This window comes from Malania oleifera, chromosome 5 (genome assembly GCF_029873635.1).
Source record: "Malania oleifera isolate guangnan ecotype guangnan chromosome 5, ASM2987363v1, whole genome shotgun sequence".
Classification (NCBI taxonomy): domain Eukaryota; kingdom Viridiplantae; phylum Streptophyta; class Magnoliopsida; order Santalales; family Ximeniaceae; genus Malania; species Malania oleifera.
The window spans coordinates 77,296,011-77,314,427 of NC_080421.1; the positions used below are offsets into that span (position 1 = coordinate 77,296,011).

The 18,417-nt window shown below is 38.2% G+C and overlaps 1 protein-coding gene across 2 annotated transcripts in view; it reads left to right on the forward strand.

Moving 5' to 3' along the window:
* The first annotated feature begins 238 nt into the window (after positions 1-238).
* Positions 239-18,417, forward strand: part of LOC131155040 (NADH dehydrogenase [ubiquinone] flavoprotein 2, mitochondrial) — a 32,155-nt gene continuing 13,976 nt past the window's right edge. Inside the window, exons 1-3 of one of the 2 annotated variants that reach the window (XM_058107936.1) lie at positions 239-544; positions 636-668; positions 753-818. In XM_058107936.1, coding sequence (XP_057963919.1) covers positions 479-544; positions 636-668; positions 753-818 — 165 coding nt within the window. In that variant the 5' untranslated portion in view covers positions 239-478. The remainder of the gene's footprint in view (positions 545-635; positions 669-752; positions 819-18,417) is intronic. The other variant, XR_009136741.1, reaches the window with a different exon arrangement.

Sequence of the window (18,417 nt, forward strand, 5' to 3'; positions counted from 1 at the left end):
AATTGCTACTTTAATATTTTCAAATTAATATTTTAATTAAAAAAATTTAAATTAATATTTTTGATTTATATCATTTATATTTTTAATTAACATAATTAACATCTATGTTAATTTATTTTTTACTTTTAATTATTAGTACTTTAATATTTTAAATATAATAAAATGTTCAAAATTCAAAATTAAAAATAGTGAAAATAATTTGATATAAAAAGTATGATTTTTTTTTATTTTATTTTTTATGAAATTTATTGATAAGTATCCGTGGAAGCCCACGCCCACGCCCACGCCCACGCCCAATCAAATCTGCTGAAAAGCCCCTCCGTAGTCCTTAGCAAGCGCCGGATGCGTTGTGCGCCACCGCCGGTACCCAGACCGCCAGACGTTTGAACATAGAACCTCAGAATTCAGGGGTCCAACTCCTCACAAGTGCCAATCCCCAAATCTGATTCTCTTCTCCGCTCATTCTCTGCCCTCCAAAATGCTCTCCCGATTCGCTTCCAAACGCTTCCTGGAGATCCGTCAAACTTTCCGCCAAATTCCTCAGGTTCCCGTTACATTTTCTTGCATTTTCTCTTCCCTAGACCTTGCCCGATCTGCTCGTTTGATTCTACATCACATTTTTTCTGTCTTTGCAGACGTCGCGGTCTTTTTCCACTGCCCTAAACTATGTGAGTCCTAATTCTAGCAACAGCACCGCTTTCGATTTCGGTCGCCTTCATTTTCTTTAGCTCAGCATGTTGGGTCTTTTGCAGCATATTGATTCTCCAGACAACAATCTAGAGATTCCTTGGGAGTTCTCTGATACCAACAAAAAACGGGTGAGCGATTCTCGTAGCTTTGAAAACTTTTACAGCTTGCGTTCATCATTTGTTCTGAAAAAGCAGTGGAAAATGGGAAAGTTGAGTTCCTTTGTGGAATTATAAATTTAGATGTATAAATAGTTACTGAATTAAGCATGAGGTGGCTCTCTGTGTTCTCATCTGTTTAATATTTATTATGCAGAAATACAGAGTGCTTTATTGGTCTGTGCGATAACAACGAGTTTTAATTTTTGTTTTTGAAATATATTTTGCTATACACGATTTATGAACTTCTGAGAGGCATTTTGAAATGCTAGGGAAAAGATGAAGTGTATAAGTGGGTTGTCAGGGAGTGCCAACCTAAAACTGGGAAAAGATGAAGTGTATTAGTGGGTTGTCAGGGAGTGCCAACCTAAAACTCTTATACTAGTAAACAATTAGCAAGATTTATACGTATTTTAAGCTCAAAGCCTGTGCCCCCTATCTTTGAGCCCAATGAGAACAATTTCTTCTCCATGAAGGCTCTCCAATTTGATGTATATGTTTTTTAATTTACTCAACTGCATTTATGTAGCCTCCTCTTTGCTATGCATTGAATATCCTTTTAGTGATATCAGTTGTTATTTGTTTCCCATTTGTCAGTTTGTGCGCATGCATGGTGGGGGTTGGAAAACCACTAATAAAATCAACATATTTCCACATTAAATTTCTTGGGTTTTTTTTGAAGGACGAATTTTCTTTGTTGTTGGATTGTTTATTTTATTTTGTTTTATTTTTTGAATTAAAGAGACTTGTTCAAGGTGAGGAAAGTAGGCACATGATGTGGAATTTTATTTTTATCGTGATAGTCTAGTGACTGCATTGAGTCACTCCTCACAGAAGCAAGCACTAAACCAACATTCATTCATGAAATACTTTCATTAGCATTCAATCAAATGGCAGTGGAAACAGTAAGCAATCATGAAAGCTATGGCAAGAAAACGGTAAACATGGAAGCAACGCAATTCATTAACAACACCTCCGTTGACATTGTGTGTTTAGTGAGGGAGGCAAGTAGGCTAAACACGTTGACAATAACTAGTAAGTTTTACAAGATTGATGAACACTCATCCTCCCCTAAATAGGTTTTTATGTAAATATCATCCTTGCATTAGGAAACATCAAAGTGACCAAGGAGTCATACTGTCTTATTTGGCATACAAAGAAATTACTAGCAGAAAATAACCCTACACTAGTATTTACATGATGGAAACCCATCATAGCACATGAGACAAGTGATCACAGGCAAGCATAATGGCTTGAACAAGCTTAGCTCATGACACTCCCCCACTTATGCGGTCGACGTCTTCGTAGACTTTGGCATTAGGTACACTTCAATTTTTTCCACGAACGGTTGCATATCTTTCGGAGAAATCCAGCTGATTTCTTCATCACCAAGGCCTTTCCGCTTCACTAGGAACTCCTGCCGCTTCTTCTTTGAGGATATGAACTCTCTGTCTGTAAGGATATCTTCAACTTCACGTTTGTCATGTGGCACTGTCTTCAATTATGCTCTGTTTGACTGACTTCTGCTCAGATCATCGGTGTCAATGTTGAACGGCTTGAGGTAAACACACGATGCACTTTCATCTGGTTGAAGTGCTGCGGTCTTCTCCCCTGATCTGCACACTTCTTCATCTGCTTAGAAGTTTTCTACAGATAGGCTCGAGCAAACTCCTGTATTCTGTCTCCACTCTTTGGTGAAGATGTACGCCCTGGGACTCTTTTCTCTGTACGGCTCTCCCACTGTGTGAGGTAACAACGGCTGCTGGCCTGTAACAAGCTCTAAAGAGCTCTTGTTGGTTGTTGAGCTCCTTTGGGCATTGCAACAGAATAGAGCCACATCAAGTAGTTGCACCCAATTCTTTTGGTTGTCGTTGATGAAATGGTACAAGTACTCTTCTAGTAGCCCATTGAATCTCTTCGTCTATTTGTTGGTGAGAACTTGAAGAGATGTCAAGATGTGAACTGAGGAACCTGAAAAATCCTGTCAAGAAATTGTTAGTGAATATTGAGTCTCGGTCACAAACACTGTCTTGGGGAACACCCCAATATTTCACAACATTCGTAACGAATAATTGTGCCATCTCTTCTGCTGAAAAGTACTTTGGTGCGACTATGAACGTACCATACTTTGAAAACCTGTCTATAACCACAATCATAGACCCTCTATCTCCCACTCTGGGCAGTTGGTGACGAAGTCTTGTGAGACATTTTCTCATAGTTTGGATGGTACTGGTAAGGACTCCCTCAGCTTTACAATCTTCCTCTGCTCCACTTTGTCTTGCTGGCAAGTGAGACAAGTTTGGGTATAATGAACCACATCATCACGCATGTGCAGCCAATAATACCTTTGCTCCAATAGTCCTGTCATTGGAGTCATTCTCCATGAATACCCCTCAACGAACTTCCTGCAATAGTTAGTAAGGCCAAGAAAGGAACGCAACTCCTTCACTGTAGTGGGGATCTTCCGTTCTTGAATCATCCTTACCTTCGCCATATCCCTTCGGATACAACCTTGCTCAACCACATGACCAAGGAATTTGTTGCTCCTCTAAGCGAAAGAGCACTCGTTCTTCACGTTCAGACTATTTCCCCTCAACCTATCGAACACCTTCTGTAGATGCTCTTTATGTTTCCTCTGAAACAACACTGATGCTCCCAACGGTGCTTTGGAAGGGCAAACACATCCCGCTTCCAACTAATCAAGTTGTTTCCCCAACTCTGCCGACTCTGGAGGCGCCATTCAACATGACCCTTTTGCAGGTGGTTTCATTCCTGGCAATAACTCGATCCCATGCTCTACAGTACGTCGTGGAGGCAAGTCGTGAGGTAGCTTATTCGGCATCACCTCCTTGTACTCATCCAATACCGCTTGGATGGTCGTAAACACCAGCTCTTGTCCTACTTTTTCATCTACCACCACCATGGCTAGATGTGTCTACCAGCTGAAGGCATCAACACTGCCTTCGTCCCCCTTAGGAACTCCATGCCTAGAATGACTGGAAAGTCATCTAATGACATTGCTGTAAAATTCGCATGACCTTCCCGCCGTCCAAGGTTCGCAGTCACTTGCTTGGCTACTCCCAGAGTAGGCTGGGCTACATAATTAACTGCTTTCATTCGTCCTGTATCATTCTGTAAGGATAAGTTGAGTCTCCATGTTTCCAGTTGCGAAACAAAATTATGAGTAGCCTCGGTATCTACCATAGCGTGAGTACTCTTTCCATTGATCCTCAAGTTTACAAACATTAGTTCTTTTGCTCGTGTAACTTTGGGTGCTTTTGCTTGCTTTTCCAATGCGTTCACCTGTCGCATTGCACCTATCCTCAGGGTATCATCCTCCTCCGCCTCGCTTTCCACCACTTGTCCCAAAGTAGAAGCTTGTAAGGCATTGAGTAATCCCTTGTGTGGGCACTCACTAACTCTATGAGGCCCTTGACTCAAAAAGCACGAAATTTTCCCCTTTCCATTAAGTTTGTTGATTCCTTTAGACGACGAAGCTTCCTTTGAGGTTGAGGCCTTATAGTCGGCTTCCCCACTCTTGGGTTTGCCCTTTTGAAAGACTTTTCACTGTTTCCCTCTCCACCAAACCCTTCGGACGAAGCGGGGTTATCGCTAGCGTAGTCAATCAAGCGTTCTGCAGCAGCTTGTATGGTAGACAAGTCTTGAACTCTTTGCCTTTGAAGTTTAGTTCTTGCCCACAGTTTCATCCCTTAAGAAAATAGAACAACTTGTCCTTCTCCGACATGTCCTGGATATCCAACATCAAAGCAGAAAATTATTTTACATATTCCCTGATTGACCCCCTATGCTTGAGGTCTCTTAGATCCTCTTAAGAAAATAGAATAACTTGTCCTTCTCTGACATGTCCCGGGTATCCAACATCAAAGCATAAAATTGTTTCACGTATTCCCTGATTGACCCATTATGCTTGAGGTCTCTCAGTTTTTTCCTAACATTATACTCAATGTTCTCAGAGCAGAATTAGGCCTTGAACTCTCTCTTCAAGTCTGCCCAACTATCAGCTACACAACTTCCATTTTCAATTTCATTGTACTTGGTACGCCACCACAGTTTGGCGTCACCAACCAAGTACATGGTCGCAGTATCCACCTTCACATGTTTTGAGGCCATCCTCACAACACGAAAGTACTGCTTCACATCAAACAAGAAGTTCTCTAACTCCTTTGCATCACGAGCACCCCCGTACGTCTTGGGTTCTGGTACCTTGGGCGTGCTAACTCTTGGAGTGTTGGAGTTCCCCATAGCAAGAGCCATCAGATTCATCTTTGCATCTGGATCAACTATCAATGATTGCAAAGTTTCCACTGTATGGCGAAAGTCCTCTAACATGTCGCCTAACGAACTTGTTTAATGCTTTTGTGATCCTATCACTTCATCAACAAGTTCCCTCATTTGGGCTACCCCTGCGGCCACAGTGTTGGCTGTTGTCTCAGCCTGTGCTTCCAGCACGTTGATTCTCTTAGCATTGTTTGGTGCCATGGTCACTTACCAAAGCTTTATAAATCCCACAACGAAGGTAATTGAATTCACATAGCAACTAACCTCTGCTCTGATACCAAGTGTCACGGGCCGACTATTTTCACACCTTTGTGAATGGGCCATGTGGTGCTAGCCGCTAGTTAAAGCACTTTTGCTTAACTAGCCAGCCTATTGTTTACCAATATTCATCCACGAAACACTTTCATTAGCATCCAATCAAATGACAGCGGAAACAGTAAGCAATCATGAAAGCAGTGGCAAGCAAGCAGTAACATGGAAGCAACGCAATTCATTAACAACACCTCCGTTGACATTGTGTGTTTAGCGAGGGAGGCAAGTAGGCTAAACACGTTGACAATAGCTAGTGAGTTTTACAAGACTGATGAACACTCACCCTCTCCTAAAGAGGTTTTTATGTAAATATCATCCTGGCACTAAGAAACATCAAAGTGACTGAGGAGTCATATTGCCTTACTTGGCATACAAAGAAATTGCTAGTAGAAAATAACTCTACACTAATATTTACATGATGGAAACCTATCACCAGCACACGAGACCAGCGGTCACAGACAAGCATAATGCTCTGAACAAGCTTAGCTCGTGACACTATGCATTGAATATCCTTTTAGTGATATCAGTTGTTATTTGCTTTCCATTTGTCAGTTTGTGCACGAGCATCGTGGGGGTTGGAAAACCACCAATAAAATCAACATCTTTCCACATTAAATTTCCTGGGTTTTTTTGAAGGATTGATTTTCTTTGTTGTTGGATTGTTTATTTTATTTTATTTTATTTTTTGAAAAAAAAGAGACTTGTCCAAGGTGAGGAAAGTAGGCACATGATGTGGAATTTGATTTTTTTCATGATAGTCTAGTGACTGCATCGAGTCACTCCTCACAGAAGCAAGCACTAAACCCTTATCTTACTTATTTCATGAATCCCCCACTAAAAAATTTGAGATTTTCCCACCAATTGTAAATTGAATGCAAGGTATAAGATCCATACGACGACTTAGTTCTCATCTTCCTCAAGTTTCACAGTAGGATCATCCACATTGAGCTTGAATTAAGATGTTGGGAACTCTTCCATTGGATTTTAGTTCATCAATAAAGAGTTAATAAGTTATAACAAAAGGAATTAATTTTCTAGTAATGTGCTAACTATTTCTAAGAGCTGGAAATTTTTCAAAGTTGCTTTAGGGAGGAAAGATCAAATCTCAATTGCCAAATCAAAGAAGAGAAGATTATGGATAAATTATATGCACATCCCTCAATTTTATCACTTTACAAGTCCAACATTTTTTATAAAATGATAATAGAGTTTGGGGCTCCCTCATTTAATATTCTTTGCAGAAAAATATGAAATGTCAATTTTAATCTTCAATAATACATGTCAATAAATGTGAAAGCTCTTTTGGTAGTAAACAACACCTAACTTTGTGTCATTGCTCTCAACTCTCTCTCTCTCTCGTGGAAACCCCAAACTACTGGTGCATGAAGAAATTTAGATGTTATTGTCATCAGTTTAAAAACAACCATTAGATTGTGTTCTCTCTCTACTTTTTTCAATAGCTTGCATAAAAAAAAAGACAAGTACAATTTATTCAATGTCATTTTAGAAAGCATGACTTGTGTAACATCTAATTCAAATGGATCACTCTCCACATTTGTTAGATTTCTTCCATCCTCATCCAACATTTCCATCTTAATCATTGATTTTGGGCTAATATGACCCAGTGATTCAAAGCACGAGATGAATACATGAGCTAGGAAAGTGGCAACGAAAAAGTATAATTGATTGATAACTATGCTCACAAGAGACACTAGCATGGTGGTTTTCGTGAACCATTGCCACGCTCTCTTGCATGCTAAATGGGGGCTTAATACATCCTTCAAAGAGTGTGAATGTTGTGGGAGGTGAATCTTTAATTAGTTTGATTCTTGATTTGGTTCCAAATTTTGAATAGAAACACAACCCAATATTTAGGAGAAATGTTTCTTCAAATATAACCTTAATTGAGCCTTTTAATTGTAATGAAATAGGAAGACTGTTATCATTATTATTATTATTACAACATGTCATATTTTGGAATTATTATTGCTTTTGCTCCTATTATTATTGTTGTTGTTGTGTTTTGCAAAAAGAAATATATAACTAAGAAATATATTTATGTTAGAGGTTATTTATGTCTTTCAATATTATTATTATTGTGTTAGTATGTTAATTTGTGAGAGTTAGTAAGGTATTTTTGTCATTGGAATGTATTTGATTTGTATTTTAAATAGATGGAGAGACTGAACTTCAAGTTAGGTCATTCATTTGATCAAAATCTCAACATGGTATCAGAGCATGATCCAACCTAAACCCTATCATACTCGGCCATCTTCGTAAAACACATTCCCGTTGCTACCCTTTTTAGCTCCACTTCCACTTTGCATTATTTCACAAAACCAACCATATAGCCAAAAACAGAACCCTTCCGAAGCCTACCCCCACAAAGCCCCATTGCCTAGAACAACCCCATGCGCGGCCACACGCTGGCCAACTGATGGTAGTGTTGATCTCTCACAGGCGCGTGAGAGAATTTTCGACCTTTTTTTTTTTTTTTTCCCTCTATTATGTTTTGATTCCTTCTCTAGACAATATTATCAAGTTGTTGGGCATGTTTTTTCCTCAAGGATCCAACCTTTTTCGACCATGCACTCGTGGTAATCTGTAAGTTTTTGTTTGGTGTTTGTAAATGCTTCTTTGTGAGTTTCTTGGAGTAGTGACGGTGTTTGTAAATTAAGATTGCGAGGTTGTGGCAGTGCCATCTCAGTTGGTAAGTCGTTCACCTTGTCTGTGGTTGTGTTGGTGCTTCACATAGTTTGTGATTGTACCAATTAGTTTTGATTGTTCTTCTTGTTTGACATTGGTGTGGCTGCAAGTTTGATAGTGTTGGGATGGAGTCTATGAATCCCAAAAATATGTTTCCTTCATTGTCGCCATAGATAATGACTCAAAAGTTGGATGGAAAGAATTATGTTCATGGCAGAATTAGGAAAATTTGAGCACTTGCTCCAATATGATCTATCTGATGAGATAAGAAAAGAAGTGTGGATTCAAGAAGATGCCTTGATTGTTTCCTTCTTGTGGAATTCAATGGAGCTAGAAATTGCACGGATGTGTATGCATTTAGTTATGTGCAAGGAGATTTGGTATTATGCCAAGCTTCTATACTTTTGTAACATTACACGTATGTTGATTTATCCCGGGGGTACTTTCAGTGACAACAAGGAGATAGGAGCATTGCAGATTATTTTGGAGAGATGAAGTGTATTCATGAGGAGCTTATTGTGTAACCTATAACCATTGACATTAGTGAGATGCAGAAGCAGAGGGAGCAGATGACAATTATTTCGGTTCTTGCGGGCTTGACACTTGAGTTTGAGGCAGTCCAATTTCAGATAGTTAGTAGTGTAGAGTTGCCATCATTTGTTGATGTTTATTCTCGTGTCCTTCGTGCTTCCTTAGCACACATTCTCGTGCTTTTGCATCTAGCTCTAAGAGGACAACCTTTGCTGCATAGGATAATTCTAGTTCTTTACCAAACAATCGCAGAAGTTATCGAGGTAGTTCGAGTGGTCGTGCGGTGGTAGAGATGGACAAGGTAGAGGCACTTCTTGCGAGTGCACTCATTGTGGACGAAGTAATCATACTATTGAGCAGTGTTGGGATCTCCACGACCTTCACGTGTTGCCAATGTAGCCATCACCGACTTCACACCTTTGGGGGCAGTCGATGCAGCCACCACTGAGCCTACACCTTTGGGGTTTAGTGGGGGCCAACGTACTGGGATCATGTCCGAGTAAGAGTATTCCAAGTTCTAGCAGTATCAAGCGTCTTAACAAGTTTCTCTTCCCATTGCCTCCCTTGCTCAAACAGGTAATCCCACAATATGCTTGTCATCCAGTACTTCTCGTTCTAGTCCTTGGGTCATAGATTCCACTGCCACTGATCATATTACAAGTACTTAATTTGTTCTCCACTCTTCAATATCTTGCAAGATACCTAATTTCTTCTCCACTCTTCAATATCTTGCAAATTTACCTCGTGTTACTCTTATTGATGGATCCACCGTTGGAGTCAAGGGAATTGGGACTATGATTTCCACTTCTTCTAGTTCTCTTCATTCAGTTTTGTATATTCTCAAGTTTCCTTTCAATCTTATGCACGTTAGCAAGATTACTAAATCCATGAATTCTTTAGTAACACGCTTCCTTGATTTTATGGTTATTGAGGATTTGAAGACGAGGAAGATGATTGGCGGAGGGTGTAAAGTTGGTGGATTTTATCATTTTGAGTTGCTATCTCCTTCCACTGCCTGTACTGTTGTTGCCACACCTCTCCAAATTCATTTGTCATCTTGGTCATCCTTCACTGGAAAAGTTGAAATGTCTTGTTCTTGATTTGAGTTCTGTGTCTGGTCTTGATTGTGAATCTTGTCATTTAGGATTTGAGAAAGCACCATTGTGTTCCAATCGCTTCTCAAGTCAATAAACAGATTGCAAGGCTTTTCATATTAGTCCATTTTGATGTTTGGGGGTCCTAGTAGAGTTGTGTTCAAGTTGGGTTTCCTATACTTTGTAACCTTTCTTTGTGGACGATTATTCAAGAATGACTTGGCTATATTTGATAAAAGATCGTTTTGAGTTATTTAATATATTTTGTGCCTTTTGTTCTAAAATAAAGACTCAATTTGGTTTCCAGTTCGAATACTTCAAAGTGATAATGTTAAAGAGTATTTTAGTTCAGATTTCACTTGTAAGACTCAGTTTGGTATTGTCTATCAATTATCTTGTGCTACACTCCTAAAAAAATGGGGTTATAGAGGAAAAATATATCAATCATCTTGTGCCTACACTCCTAAAAAAATGGGGTTACAAAGAGGAAAAATAGACGTATCCTTGAAATCACTGGCACTTTATCAAATGTATGTACCTAAAGTGTTTTGGTGTGATGCTGTACTAATGCTTGCTATCTGATCAATAGGAAGTCATTCTCTATTCTTAGTGATAAAATTTCCTACTCCATTCTCTTTCCTAATTCACCATATTTCTCTCTCCCTCATATATTTTGGGTGTGTGTCCTTTGTTCATCAACTAACTCCTGGGGTGGATAAGTTGGATCCTCGTGCTATAAAATATGTTTTTTTTGGGCTACTCATATATTCAAAAGGGATATCGTTGTCATAGTTCTGTGCTGCATCACTTCTTTGTTTCTGCAGATGTTACCTTCTTTGAGTCTACACCTTACTATACCTAGTCTTTGAGTATTTCTGAGCTTGATGAGTCTCTTCCTCTGCCTAGTCTTCCAGATTCTACTTTGTTGTCCTTGCCCAACCAACCATCTGAGTCTCCATGTAGTTTGAGTCCTAATTGTCTTGATCATCCTAATTTGCAGGTGTATTCACTACAGCGGCTCCAAGGAAGAGACTCCCCTCTAGCTTCTACTACCACGCCTCTGATTTCCTCGTTTGATGATCATATTTCCCATGATGTTGATCCTCCCATTGCTGTTTGGAAAGGTATACACACATATACCCAACATCCCATTTCCAACTATGTTTGTTATGACTTTTTATCACCCTCCTATTATTGTTTTGTTATTGCTTTATCATTTAATATACTGCCTTTCCTAAATTTGATTCAGAACCCTTAGTCCACTTTTAATGGAGGAATGCCATGGTTGAAGAGATGAATGCTTTACAAGACAATGACACTTGGGACTCGGTATCTTTTCCTCTTAACAAGTCTGCGGTTGGTTGTCGTTTGGGGTACATTGTGAAAGTCAACCCTAACGGTTCTATGGTTCGTCTTGTTGCTAAAGGGTATTCTCAATTGTATGGTTTGGATTATTCTAACACTTTTCTCCAGTTGCCAAACTTAACATCAGTTTTCTTGTTCATCTCCTTGGCTACTACTTTTCACTGGTCTTTGCATCAGTTGGATGTGAAATATGCCTTCTTGCATAGTGATCTTGAGGAGGAGGTCTATATGGAGCAACCACTTGGGTTTGTTGTTTTGGGGGAGTCAGGCTTAGTGTGTTAGCTCAAGAAGGCACTATATGGTTTAAAATGGTCTCCCCAAGCATGGTTTGATCGTTTTATACTTGAGTTTGGTATTCAACGGTGTGTAGTGGATCATTCTGTGTTTTATTATCATGTTTCATTAGTTAGGATCCTTCTTCTTGTTATGTGGATGATATTGTTATTAAAGGTCATGATGATAAAGGTCTTTAGAGTCTCAAACTTTTTCTACAGATTAAGTTTCAAACCAAATAAATGGGGCTATTGAAATACTTCTTGGGTAAAGAAGAAACTGGATCTCGTATGAGAACTATTTTGTTATAGAGGAAATATGTTCTTGATTTGTTGGATGAAACTAGATTGTTGAGATCCAAACTGGTTGATACACCCATGGATCCTAATAGCAAGTTAGTGCCGAATATGGGTGATATGCTACCTAATCTTGGACAATACCAGAGACTTGTTAGAAAGTTGAATTATCTCACAATCACTCGGCTAGATATACCTTTTGTAACAAGTGTTGTGAGTTAATTTCTAGATTCTCCAAGGACAGATATCTCAAAGGTGCACGTGGGAGAGGTCTTTTATATCATGATTAGGGTCACACTTATATTCATAAATATATAGATGCAAATTGGACTGGGTTATCTTCTAACAAGAGATCTACAATTGGGTACTGTATCTTGGTTGGTGTAAATAAGAAACAAACTATGGTGGTCTGATCAAGTGCTAAATCAAAATTTAGAGGCTCACACTACTTGTGAATTTGTCTGGTTGAATAATATTTTAGAAGAATTGGGCTTTTCACATTCTCAACCTATGAAATTGATGTGTGATAATCAAGCTACTCTTCATATTGCCTCCAACCCGGTCTTCCATGAGCAGACGAAACACATTGAAGTTGATTGCCACTTTGCTCGGGAGAAACTTGTGCAGAAGCTCATTACTACCGCTTATGTGAAGTCTAATATGCAGCTTGCTGATTTGTTTACCAAAGTTTAGGGGGTGCTTGTGTTAAATTTATATTTGTAACAAGTTAGGAGCATATAACATTTGTGCTCCAGCTTAAAGGAGAGTGTTAGAGGTTATTTGTCTTTTAGTATTATTATTATTAAGCGTGTTAGTATGTTAATTAGTTAGTAAGGATATTATTGTCATTAGAATGTATTTGATTTGTATTATAAATAGAGGGAGAGACCTATCTTCAAGTTAGGTCATTCATTTAATCAAAATTTCAACAATTTATATTGGCATGTACTTACATTTAAGCATCTCTTGTGTTACTCACATGAAGTTATGATCATATTTTGGCCATTTTGGGCACCAATTGAGTTGGACATCATCATTTCCATTAACTTGTACAATGAATGGGTGTTAAAGATTTAGGATGTTTTTTGACCTAAAAAATAAAGTTCGGGGTAAAGCAGTTACTTTCGAAAACTTTTGACCAATTTGTAATTAGAGTTATGCCTAAGTAATGGGTTATTGCTAGTTTTTCTAGAATTTTTGTTGCCAATTATTGTGAGATCTTTTAGTTTTTGTGGGTGCCTTACAACAACACATGTTTTTGTGACAAGAAACAAATGGGATCAAGGATCTGCTAAGAAGGTTACAAGGGAAAGAACCTGTAGGATCAATGATTTAAGCTGCACCATTGAGGACTTTATTTCAACGTTATGCCTTTATGAATTTATTATCCTATTCCTTATTTGAGATTTTTTTTTTTGGTTGAAGTTAAGAGTTAAATTACTTCCTAGAAGGAAATGGATAAAATGATTGACAGCTAAGAACTATGAGTAGAATTAAGAGAAATGATGTTCTATAATTTGATTAAATCTCCTCATCAAGGATTGGTCCAAATGTGATTTAATTAAAAAAGTCAATAATGAATCTATCGGTGTTGGGCGTATGCCTTGCAAATAGACCAGGTGTACGCATTTCAGACCCCATTATTTGTGTAAATTATGGAGCAGAAAAAGTTTTCTCGACATCGTCGAACACCCTCTTTCCATCAATTGATGTTCTCCGGGAAGACTCCTCTGATAGGATGACTAGGTTGTCTCTCTTCAAGAACCACGACTCTCTCTCTCTCTTGCTCGACCTACTTCAATCATAGACCAACCTTAGATCTTCTGTAGATCTGTGACCCTTGACTTCTCAGGCAACGTCTTTCCCACACCAAAGACCTAATTTCGATTTTTGATACTCTTCAACCCTCAGCTGCTTCAAATCTTCATACAGAAGCTTCTCTTTTCGACACTCAGTTGCTTTGATCTTCATGGAGAAGTCTCTTCTCGATACTCAGCTGCTTCATGAAAAATCATCTCTATTCGTAGACTTATATCACTTCAGAGAAAGAGAGAAAGAGAGAAAGTCATGACTGAGTCAAAGTCTTTTAACCAAGAAAGGCAATGGGTTTGGAGTTAAATATTAAAATTTGGAAGGGCACGTGGTAGTGGCCCTGTAATTCATGGCCAATATACCCCCACAGCTAGCTTGGCTTAGATTCTTTGGGCTATTTTTGGGGTTAAAATTTAAAGAAAATACTTTATTTTAATTATTATATTAAAATTGATATAATTTTTAGTATGTATAATTTATTTATATATATTTTAAATAAAAATTAAATTCCCAAAAGGTTTCCGCCTCAACGCCTCAAGGCTTACGCCTCGTCTTGTTAGGGGTAAAAAGCCTTACCTTACGTCTTCGCCTTTTAGAACACTGGTATGTAATATGGAAGAGGTTGTGGAGTCTAATGGCATCATTGAATTATTAGGTGGTGGAATTTCTACATGTTTGAATGCAGAAGGGTTGGCATTATGGCTCTTCTATCTCATAATTTTTGTACAAATTTTGAAAAGAGCGGCAAGGATACAAGCGTAGAAATCTTTGATCCCTGTTCACAACATTTGAGTTCTTTGGACTGTCCTACTATTCCTGCATCTTTACCTCTCACTTTGACCTAAAATATGGGGAATATATCAAGCTGCTTTGGCAGGTGTTCTTTCAATTCTGTTGATGGCCAATACAAACTTTTGAGTCACTTTTTTGTGCCATGGTGGTCCCTTGTTGAGGGTACTTTGGAGATGAGAGAGAACCAAGTTGCTGAAAAAACTTGCTTGATGAGTTAGGTCCCAAACTGATGAATCCAAGTTGGGAGATTCTTAGGCTGGGTAAGGCGTCTATTGTGGCAGGTATTCTTTCAATTCTGTTGATGGCCAATACAAACTTTGAGTCACTTTTTGTGCCATGATGGTCTGTTGTTGAGGTACTTTGGAGATGAGAGGGACAACCAAGTTGCTGAAAAAGCCTTCTTGATGAAAACTCATGATTCCAAGTGGGAAGATTTTTAGGCTGGGTAAGGCGTCTATTGTGGATAGAAGAGCTAAATAACTTGCATAGGGAGTTGGTTTGGTTAGCTTCCTCCATTAATTATTTTTTCCTGGGTAGGGGCGGGGTTGGGTGCTATTATTGTGATTATTATAAGGATTCTTTCATGCAATATGCTGCTGGGGTTAGGGGTTTGTAGTAGATGGACATTGATTAAGGAAATAGTAAACAGGGTTAATCCTAATATCTTGTTTCTTCAATAATCTAAACTAGGAGAAGTGGATTTCTTTTAGGAGTATTTGAGACTCCAGACTCGCAAGGCTGGACATTTTCCCCTTCTTAGAGTGTGTTAATGAGCAATTAATTATGTGAGGTGCTAGAGTTTCTATATTTAATACAACATTTTTGAGTCTTTTTCTGTGTCTATCTTGTTAGATATGAGAAATTTCAGGGAATGGTGGTAATACGTTAGTCTGTGGGTCCACTGATTCTCCTTTGAGAGCATCTCTTTTTGTTTAATTAGCTAGTTTAGTAGCCTGAGTTTGAGGTAGGGCCTTTTTTTTTCTTTTTTCTTTTTTTTTTTTTTGGGGGGGGGGGGGGCTGTTAATTTCAAAGTCATCTAGAATTCCATGATAAGTTGGGGGTCTAGGTTGACTACTAGCATGGGGAAGTTTTATTTTATTTTTAATTATTATTCAGAATTGCGGTTTTAGGGACATTTCTATGACCATTCCTACGAATAATGGTCATTTCTCATAGATCTACTTAGATCATTGTTTAGTGATTTTAAATTTTGACTGATTAAATGAGTGTCCAACTCCATTCAGATTTGAGAGTGTATGATTAACCCACCATTCCTCCAAGGACAGTGTTAAGAATTGGTAAGGTGAGTGTTGGTTTCATTGTTGGGAGGGTTTTAGATTCATGAAAGAATTATGTTCATAGAAAATAAATTGAAATGATGGAATGTAGAGACTATTGAAGACATTAAGGAGCAGAAAAATGATATATTCGTTTTTGAGATGTGGGTTTGGACGAATGTGGGATTCATCTTAGTAATGACTCGGAGGTGATTTTAGTGAGATAAGACATTGGTTGGAGATAGACGTCAGAGGTTTTTATTGGGTTAAAAAGGTGGGGTTGTAATACCAAATTGTTTCATGTAGCCGCTAATGGAGGGAGGAGTCTTGTTAAGGGTTTCGTGTCAGACTCTTAAATTTTGGCTAGAGATCATAGGAAAATAGGGTAGACGATTGCATAGCCTTATAGAAATTTGTGTTTTAAAGATTGTTGAGATAGTTTGATGATAGATTGACTTGATTGGAGCCTATTTATGAAGACATAGCTCTTAGATTTGAGGGACCTTTTTGAGGTTGAGGAGCATGAGGAGGCATTGTTTGAGATGAATAGACATAAGGCTCTAGGCCTTGATGGTTATGCAGTAGTGTTTTTCCCCAACAGTTGGGAGGTGATTTGGGATGATAATGGTTGGGCCAAGTGTGAACTCCACTTGAAGGAACACACTCTAGGAGGTGAACAGATTTTAGGTGCATCAGTTTGGTTACTAGTGTTTATAAGCTTTTTAAAAAGGTGTTATCAAATAGGCTTTGAGAGGTTTTAGGAGGTAGTGAGGTAGTTGAGGATGTTTAAGAGGAGGGGTGCAATGGGTGTTATTTTCCAATTGGTTTTTGAGAAAGCCTGCAATAGGGTTAGTTGGGGTGGTGTGAACCAATGTCCAAGAACATTAATTCTTAATTCCAATCCCCCAGAAACTAATACACAGGGGCCTTTAATAGGCCTGCAAGGCTTAGAAGATAAGGAAACAAAGTTAATACACCTAATGAAGCCAAAATACTAGTTCCTAAATGATAATGACCCAAAATCTTGAAGATATAATCTTGGAAGATAAGGCAACTAAATTAAGAAACCTAAAGTAAATTAAAATATTAATTTCTTAATAATACTAGTATAACACCATAGAATCTTGCTTCCTAAATAATAATATCCTAGAATCTTGAAAATATGACCCTAACGAAAATACTCTAAATAAGATGAATTAAAATGCAATAAATTAAGCTAAGTTAAAATAACTCTTGCTTTTGTGTTGCATCATGGGGCATTTTGCATTGGGTGATGGATAAGAAGGGTTTGGTGTAGTGTGGAGAAAATGGATGTGTGATTGTTTGACCTCTATGAACATGTTTGTTATTGTGAATGGGCATAAGGATTGGCTTAATGTTTCTTATGGGTGGAGGCATAAAGGGTTTTCTTTCTCCTTTTTCTTTTTTTTTTTTACTTTGGTGGTTGATGTGTTATTATGATGATTTCTCATGCCTATGGCTAGGTATGCTTAGAGATTGTAGGATAGAAAGGGATGATGTTGAAGTGTCATGTCATAGATGATATCATTTTCTTCATGGAGAATAACATTCAGAAATTCTGAGAAGTTTTTGTTCCATTGAATAATTTGACAATATTTTTGGGTTGAAGAATCAACATGTCCAAGAGTCGTCTGGCTGGCATTAACATGGATGATTGCGAGTTAAGAGGTCGATACCTTATGACACAAGGTTAGAAGAAGAAATTATAGTATTCACCGGTATGGGCGGTAGGGGTAGTGATATTGCTTATCATTTGAGTCCATGGAAATTTGTTACTTGGTTGTTGAGTTCTTTCTTCTTACTGGTGGCCCAAGTGGCAACCCAAGAGGAGGGTTGTGTGAATTGGGTTTAATGGAATTAAAGTGCTTGATATCAAAATTTAAAGCAAATTAAAACTAGCAAGCAAATCATGCAAATGTGAGAACAAATTAGAGAGAGAAGGGAAGGGAAGAGAAATTGCAAACTCTTTTATAGTGATTCGGCTATCCCCACCTACGTTCATTCTCTATAGACCAATTGTGTTGAGGTTCCACTAACTACATTGTTTTAATGGAGACCAAGGAACCAATACACTTCTTGTTTTTCTGATAAGGAAACTAAAACAACCCTTGTTTTATGGAGGCCAAGGAACCAAATACGAGCTTACAAAAGGAAGGATACACAAATGCAAGCTCAAGAGTTTTCTCTCAAGGATAAGCAATTAGAGCACAAAGAGAAATTGAGAGAGAATAAAGTGGGAGCACTTGGATTTTCAGTATAGGTTTGATCTCAAATGTTCTCAAGCCTTTGGAGGGCATATAAAAGATTGGATGAAAACTAACCATTTTTTACCTGTTAGAGCCGTTTTGGCTTTTAGACCGGTTGATCGTTTATAAGGTCTAGTCAACCGCTTACTAGCTGTTAGAGACAAGAAGAAGACCATTGCAGGCATAACTTGATAGACCGATTGACTGTCTTTAGGGCTCGATCGACTGCCTCTGGCTGTTTGGGCCCAGCCCGGTCTACTTTTTGTTCTCCTTTTTCTGGTTTTGGTCCATTAGTGCCATGCCTTATATTTTCTCATGATTTTACAATATAAAGTACATTACAAATGAGAGAATAGAAGTACAAATAAATGAAACTTTAACTCTTCAAATATTATCTCAATTCTTCAACTTCAATGGTTTTAATCCTGTAGACAACTTAAGCACAAAGCCATTAATATTCATTATAGTTTGTTGTCGTCAAAACTAGGTTAATGAAACCTTGGGGCTAACACTTACTTATTTCAAGGTTGTTAGTGGTAACAAAATTC